Source organism: Anneissia japonica, unplaced genomic scaffold (genome assembly GCF_011630105.1).
Source record: "Anneissia japonica isolate Jap-2015-1 unplaced genomic scaffold, ASM1163010v1 scaffold180_len884964_cov147, whole genome shotgun sequence".
NCBI lineage: Eukaryota > Metazoa > Echinodermata > Crinoidea > Comatulida > Comatulidae > Anneissia > Anneissia japonica.
In genome coordinates, this window is record NW_022696035.1 from 886243 (window position 1) to 894778 (window position 8536).

The 8536-nt window shown below is 29.7% G+C and overlaps 2 protein-coding genes across 3 annotated transcripts in view; one reads left to right on the plus strand and one right to left on the minus strand.

Moving 5' to 3' along the window:
- The window catches only part of LOC117101694, an 8634-nt gene extending 298 nt beyond the window's left edge, over positions 1 to 8336 (plus strand). The window contains exons 1-4 of one of the 2 annotated variants that reach the window (XM_033241729.1): positions 538 to 585; positions 5025 to 5151; positions 5650 to 5850; positions 6721 to 8336. In XM_033241729.1, the coding sequence (XP_033097620.1) occupies positions 554 to 585; positions 5025 to 5151; positions 5650 to 5850; positions 6721 to 6747 (387 nt within the window). In that variant the 5' untranslated portion in view covers positions 538 to 553 and the 3' untranslated portion in view covers positions 6748 to 8336. Of the gene's footprint in view, positions 1 to 537; positions 586 to 5024; positions 5152 to 5649; positions 5851 to 6720 lie in introns of those variants that run through there. The other variant, XR_004444303.1, reaches the window with a different exon arrangement.
- Positions 231 to 874, minus strand: LOC117101693. The gene is made up of 2 exons (XM_033241728.1): positions 688 to 874; positions 231 to 646 (listed from the first exon to the last, which is right to left on the minus strand). Exons 1-2 carry the CDS (start codon positions 835 to 837, stop codon positions 266 to 268), a joined length of 531 nt encoding a protein of 176 aa, XP_033097619.1. The 5' UTR covers positions 838 to 874; the 3' UTR covers positions 231 to 265.
- Positions 8337 to 8536: the final 200 nt, after the last annotated feature.

Genomic DNA, 8536 nt, shown 5'->3' on the forward strand with positions numbered 1-8536 from the left:
GCTTTTAAAACAGCGGCACCCATTACAATAATGGTGCATCCAAAGTAACAAAATGAAATGTACAAAGAAAGTCACAAAACCAAACAAAGGAATATACAATAAAAGAGCATGAAGTAAAAAGTCTAACCAAAACATTAAGGCAGTCATCACAATAATGGTGCTTTAAAATTAACAGAATAAAATACATAGTGAGATGCAAATCAATACAAAAAAAAAAGTCATATAAAAATAATAATAATATCAATAATAATAATAATAATAAAAATCATAACATAGCACCATTTTTAATCTCAATTCTTTTTGCCCATGCCTTCTTAATATAAGATTTACAAAAATCATCAAAAATCAAATGAGCCAAGTCAATTAAGTGATTGGGTAGATTAGGAATAAACTCTGTGCAGTCTCCGCCTAACATAAGGATAAGAAATGCATCAGTATCCTTTGTAAGGATCTGATTACATAACTCAGATAAGCCTGAATCATAAAGTTTATTCACTAAAATTTCGTGCTCAGATAACCGAACTTCTTCAAGCTTATTACAAATAAACAGAAAATGTCGCAAGTCTTCAATACCATTGTTACACAGTAAGCATGTACCAGGATTATTATTATCCCACTTACTAGCTTTTATTTCAAGTTGAAGTGAGTTAGAGCATGGAGAAAATAAAATATTTTATTTTCTCCATGGTTAGAGCGTGCCTTAAACTTAAGTTGAGCACCATAAAAATCAGTTTTAGTTAGGAGGTAACTTTCCATTTTAGGAATCCTTTTAAATTTAATATAATCAGAGAGGAATGATTTTTCGCTGGTTTTATTAAGCCAATCAACTACATTCATTTGTTGGAAAGTATATTTAAATGACTTAAACCATAATTGCTCTTCGTGTACTTACAATGCATTTCGAACGGATGTTCCACTATATTGGGATAAGTAAAGCTTATGATAAACTGACCAATGAGAAATATTATTTAAACAGAACGCATGAACATAAAGACATGCTTGGTCAATGATGGGCTGGTAATCATAGAAACAAAAGCAAAATTTAAACAATACAATGGCCAAAATTACAACAATAGCAATGCCCGATCCAATAGTGTAAAAACAATAGCCACCAGGGTGTACAATGTATGACGAACCAATCTAAAGATACCAGCTGGTAAACCAAATTATATAAGATAGGCCTATGAATATATGTCATAATAATCCATGAATATAGACATACATGTACAATGATATACCCGCTGAATTATAATCTAAATGAATTAAATAATACATTAATAAGCGTAGGTGCCATAGTCCCAAGTTTAAAAATTATTCTTCCTCTAAAAATTTCCTAGATGTATCAGTAGTGTTGCAAAGTTTGACTCCAGTAACTACAAAATTATTATCAACATTATGTCCTGTCCTAAAATGGGATGCAACTGGGCATCCAGGTAGTGCTAGTCTAATTGATCTTAAATGTTCTGTTATTCTATCAGCCAGTCGCCTTTTGGTTTCTCCAATGTAATGCATTTCTGGAAAATTATTGCATAAATAAGATTTGTGGACGTACAAATTATCACATATTTTAACATATCCAGACGGTCCTTCAAGTTTGTTGGTTGAGTATACATGTTATTACACCTTGGTCTCTGACACGAAACAGTAGTAGATCCATTAGGTGTGTTTGTGTGTGTGTTGGTGGGGTGTGTGTGTGTGGGGGGGGGGGGAGATACACACTGAAACGTCGTAAGGTAATTCTTTGTCAATTTTAAGTGGAAAGAGGAAATTAAAATAAAGTTGAATATTTCGTGAAGTATATAAAAGACAAAACAGGATAACCGTAAGTAAGTATAGATCAGCTATACGCTATCTTGTGGTAATGCAGTATATTTTGGTAATGATAATAATGATGATGATAATAATAATAATAATAATAATAATAATAATAATAATAATAATAATAATAATAATAATAATAATAATAATAATAATAATAATAATAATAATAATAATAATAATAATAATAAAAATAATAATATAATATTATTATTATTATTATTTATTATTAAGCAAACTACTTTGTTGGACTAATGGTTCTATGTATTGCTGCCAATACTGTAGGTTAGTCGATCATTGACAAATTTGTTGTCTTATTCTTATTATAATTATTATAATCATTATAATTATTAGAATCATTATAATCATAACCATAATAATCTTTACAATCACTACATTTATTATAATTTTCATAATTATAATTATTATTATAATAGTTACAATAATAATTATATTATTATTATTATTATTATTATAATATAGTAACTAGATACTATAATAATAATAATATTAATTTTGATAAGACTAATTATATGTCAATAATAATAATAATAATAATAGCTGTTATTATTTCTATTGTAATTATTATCATTAATAACTTACATTAAATTTGTATTGAAAAACATGTCATTAATAATAATATTAATAATAATATCACATATGTATTGGCATTAGGTAGGATCTTTATGGTGTTCAGAGATTTACGGTCAAAGGTCATTAAAGTGTTATTTTTTCTTCTCTCTAGTAACATTTCAAAATACTACTAATGGCAAACCATTGGACGAAATTCAATCAAATTTCGTCATTAAGAACCGGCCACACCTCCTACACCCCAGTCTGGGATCAGGGTAACATAGGGGTCATCGGGGTCAAATTTTCAAAAAACTCCAATTGAGCTCGAATTTACCAGGAATGATCCTTAGGACCTTCTAAACATGAAAAGCGACTCTTCACCTATAGGTCAAAAGTCACAAGGGTCACTATAGTAAAAATTATTAAATCATATTGAAAACTTGAGGACATCTGCTCACTGAACGGTTCACTGCACACTTTAACACAGTAAATGAGTCAAAACCGGACCCCTTTTCTCACAAAATCGACTATATAATTTTAATGGTTTCATTTGGCAATCTGGGGCAATCGGATTATGAAACTAGATGTTTTAAAGCTTTATAATCATCTATATATTTTTTAAATTAATGCAAAATTGAATGATCATTTTTCTTTCAAAATTGACTGTCTCTTATGCTTTTGCACAGGAAAAAGGTTAAAATTAGAGTGTTTTTTGGTATAATTCCTGCTTCTTTTTACCATAACTCTGCAACGACAGGTCGCTAAACTTCGGGGTGATCGGTCAATTGTAACTCATAAATTAAGCTTTCGTTTACCATGTAAGTTCCATGCTGGTTGCTTAAATAACCATTAATCAATTTTTCTTTACAATTTTGTATTCAGAACTGTTTTTACCCTGTCTATGAATGACGTCACGCGCTTAAGGCCAATAGCAGCTACGAATTTCGAGTTTTCTGCGGTTAGTGCGTTCGTGCGTTCGTGCATAAGATGTGGTCAAATTTACCTGAATGAGCTTTTGTCGCAAATAGAGTAAAAGTTTTCATTATGGTTTCTAGTGAGTAATGATTGGACCAATTGCATTAGACAGACTCCTACCAAACATGGGGTGTTCACACAGGTTGAGCTTAAAGGTAACAGTGGTTATCTCTTAAAAAATGACTGGGTTCATGTTCTATTGAACATAGTATCTCTAGTTATTGTTATATTATAGTAACTAGATACGATAATAATAATAATAATAATAATAATAATAATAATAATAATAATAATAATAATAATAATGTTAATTATAAATAAAGACTAAATATATGTCAATAATAATAATAATAATAATAATAATAATAATAATAATAATAATAATAGTTGTTATTATTTCTATTGAAATTATTATCATTAATAACTTACATTAAATTTGTATTGAAAAACATGTCATTAATTATAATATTAATAATAATATCTCGAATTTATATGGCGCCAGTTCCAAAGAAGATCAAAGGCGCAACGCATGTGAAAAGCCACCGGAAAAAATAAATTGGTCTTAAGCTGCGACGTAAAGTTGCAAATAGAGTTGGAAGAAGTTATGTAATTTGGAAGCTGGTTCAAAAAAACAAAAGAACATTGACTGTAGGTTTTGGTACGCCGTAATATTGGTGACAAAATGAAGTGTTTTGTATTCAATATACAGCAACCTTGGTAATTGGAAATCATTGCTTGTCTTTATGTATTGAATAAGGGAAGTTCTACATCTTCAGTTTCATTCTTAAGCACAGTGAACTCCTTAAGCGTTCACATAAATGACTAACAAAATTGTCACCTGAATATAGATTGGTAGCAGTATTAACATACATATAGGCCTATTCCTTTGACTTGAAGCCAAACACTGTCCCTTGAATAGGGGTCTCTCCGAACTGAGGGGTTCTAATTCTCTCTAATTACAAAATTAACTACAATTCTGATGACTTAGATTCGTTGCTAACAAAAATTACTTTGCATTTTTCCGGTTTGACATAAAATTTACTTTAAAATAATTATTTTGAAAAATTTATACAAAAAAAAACTATAATTTCTATCATAGGCCTATCATTATATTAAATATAGGTTTGTACACACAAAAAGATATTTAATATGCAAAGCAATTGTTACTATAGTAATTACAATTGTCATTTCTATAAAAATCAAAAATAATTGTTTATATAAAGAATATTAGAAATACATTTCAGGTATAATTGAAATAATTGTTTGAGTAATGTTACTTTAATCTTACTTTAGCTGAAACAATAATTTCAAGTTTATCGGCCATTTTAAATGCGTCATTTTGAGGTAGCCTACCCCAACGGGAATTTTGGTAGTTGTATACAATTCAAAGACCTACATTTTCAGAAAATAAAAATAGCTGGTAGTAGGCCCGCTGCGATTTCCAATTATATAATTTCTGTAGTTGTCCATTTGGGCTTAGCCTGCTCGCCTAATAATGGACCACGATCTCTTTCTGTTGGTATAAAATGTATATAGGCCTAGGCGCCAGCTTTGTATTTGTATCTTTGCCTGTACTTTATATAGGTCTATAAGTTTATTATCCTTCAACATTATGAGACTGCTATATTCAAGTTTGATTATTGTTCTTCTATTTTAAGATGTTTCGTTTTGAAATACCCACTCAGAGTTCGCACTGTCATCACTTTCAAAAGAAAACTATTAGTTACAGCCGGTATCTGGGTGATTTCAATCTTGTGTTCAATTCATGTTTTTCTAGATTTTCATGTAAGTAGCCCGTTGATTAATTGCCATTGTTTTTATAAATAGTAGTTAATAAGTTGAATAAATTACCAATTTAGTGCCGAGTAACAAAAATAGGCCTAGGACGCATGACAATAATGATTCATACACTTTCAACATGTTAATCTTTCATTGTTGTGTAGAATAGGTTTTATGTAGGCCTACATCATTCGGTTTAAACGTGTTCAGTGGTGTATCTATAGGAGTTATATATTGGTTTTTGGGGCAATAAGTAGGAAGCTCGATGATTAAAGTGAGGGACGTTACTTTCCAAATTTTTCTAGTGGCGGATCCTGTTGGGATCAAGAGTTTTGGTTGGCGTGCACTCCAAGTGCTCTTCTTCCCTCCGTAAAAATGCCGCTGAACATGTCGCTAAATAGTAAATACCATGCACCTATGTTGGTCATTCCACATAGTGTGCATCTTGTCTATAAAATTGATTTAGTTGTTAACCAATAACAAATATATGTTATATTTCTGCAGCCAGTCATTATATATTCTTATGTAAATGACGAGTTTGACGAGTGGCATCCTACAACACAATTTATAATTCCGGCAGTCATCGTTGTAGTATCTTGCATCATTACAGCTGTAACACTTATTAAAAGAATACGCAGTAATCGTTTACAGGAGTCCAATCAAAGTAACGTGTCCACAGGAAATTCTCTCAGAAATCCAAAAAAGGTAGGAATATAATCTAGCTTATTGAATGAAATGCGTTTACAATTGTTAACAATAATATGTTAATATATATAATAATAATAATAATAATAATAATAATAATAATAATAATAATAATAATAATAACAACAACAACAATAATAATAATAATAATAATAATAATAATAATAATAATTATTATTATTATTGTTATTATAAATAATTAAATTGTATTCTTCAGCGTACATATATATTAGAGGAGAGTTCTACAATGAAGGTACCAACATGCAAGTGGCAATTAAGGAAGTGAGTATCACTTATTTTATTAATAAAAACAAATAGAAAGGGTAGCACCTGAAATATGTATTTGAGTCACAAGTTTTTGTTAGCTTCTGGGCATGACGTCACCGAGTGCAATTTTGCGTTTTTTGATTTTAAACAATGGATACTATTTTTCCGCGACACCCTGGTTCTTTTTTGCTAATCTACTTAGAGTATCTAATAGCTGCGTTAATCCATTTATTTATGCACTCATGTCAAGTAGTTTTCGATCAGCTATCAAATCAACATTTTGCTGTAAAACAGAATCGACAAACAGGCAAAATTTAAATTTTAACTCCAGAAGTAGACCGTTGCAAAACAGAGTTTAGAAACAATGATAAACTAGGCCAAGAGTAATCTTCATTAAATAAGGCTGCATTCACATCCGACCCAAACCAAAATTCGGACCAGGTTTTCGATGCACTATGCCAGCGTCCCTATTCTTGTGACAGAGCGATACAGTCACAAAAGTCTTAGCATATTATTTTATAATATATAGGCCTAAGTGTATAACGGCTTATATAAAAAGTTGAAGATGTTTGCTGACAAAGGTTTTGTTATTCATTTCATAAGAATAAATTTAAAAAAAATATTAACTGATGGTGTGCGGATGGATGAGATCCAGGGATGAGATACATGGATAGATGGATGCATGCATGATGGATAGATAAATGGATGGCTTGATGGATGGAAGATCAATATGGACGATGGAAGAAGGGAGCCTTAGGAAAGCATAAAATAAATGAATTCAACAGAACGGACAGATGGACAAACGAACGACAAACGAACCAATGAATGAAGCCAACACATTTACTTTCACTCCCTAAAATTCGATGCAAAAAAAGTAATAAAACACAAATTTAATACTTGATTCGGTACCAGATGAGTAGGTGTAATTTCCTAGAATTAAATAATTTAGATGATTGCATGTAATTAAAAACTGTTTGTTAAAATAATAATAGCTATATTAAAATGAATATTTAGAATGTAAGTTTATGTGTAACCTGGGATACGGCGTCCAACATTTATAGAATAGTAATAATTAAGTAATAATACTGTACCATCAAATTTTACGTTTCAATTTATTGTCTATGTTCCCCCTAATAGGGGTTTTTACTCATCATCAATATATAATATTATTAATATATACAATAAAGATCCAGTGTTGCCAAATAATCAATTCTCTTAATTATTCTTATTTTTTATTGTCAAGACGGTAAACAATCCACCAAGTTGTTTGAAAGGAACTCAAAAGCAAACCTAATCACTATTGCGTTAGCATGAGAACCTCAACCACCCAGCTTCACAAAAATACAATGCTCAAAATTTATTAAAACTTTTTTACTATTTTTACATTTTTTTTAATAAAAAGTATAATTTGAAAATTTGGCGTTGAGCAAGAGTCAAAATTCACTTAATTTACTATACAATGTCTTTAGAAAAGTGTAAAATATATTAATTGAAACATTTAAAAAAATTATTTATTTGTCGATATATTATAGGAAACACCAGATTTGTAATTAGCCGTTAACATCAGCAAATTAAACAAAAAATTGTACTTTTTGTGTTAAATTTATGTTAGATAATAATTAAAAAAAATTTGTAAATTCAAGGAAGAGTATAATTCAATTTTGGATTAAATCGATTTCTGATCTGAGAAAAGAAAGGACAAATCAATGTAAAATGGAATTCATATTCGATTGAACGTAAATTACAGAGCTACTACAAACGACACTGGAGTGAAATCTTATTCCATCTACCATTCTCGACCTCTAATTTAATAACTCCTAAACCAAAAACAGTATTCTACGTTTAAAATTCTGAATTTCACACCCGTATATTAATGAGTAGGTGTAATTTCCTAGAATTAATTAATTTACATGTAATTAAGAATTGTTTATTGAAACATGTTGAAATTGGTAATATTATTTTTACATCAAAGCGTTTATCCCATATATTTATTGGTAGATAATTTAAGTTCTGATTTATTGATGATTTAAGAGAATATAATATGTAGCCGCAGTAGATCAAAATGTATATATTTTAGACTATATTATTTTACACTGTAAATACGACGACTACCATTTAGGAACGTTGGTAATCTAATTAACGAGTTTGTCTGTTAGCAATAAACGCAGATATTGTGTTAAGTGTGTTTTGAAGAAGTGTTAATAAAGTAGAGTAGCGCATTTTCGAATTTGTATGTTTCTCTGGATTTCGCACTCATATCATACATTATTGCCTTTTTGACAGTTGCATTCTATTGTATTATTCCATTGACCGTATTAATTTAAACACAACTCCTAGATATGTGTATGATGTATCAACTTCCATTTCAACATTCTGATATCATTTTTGAAATTTCCCTAAATACCATTATTTTAGTTTA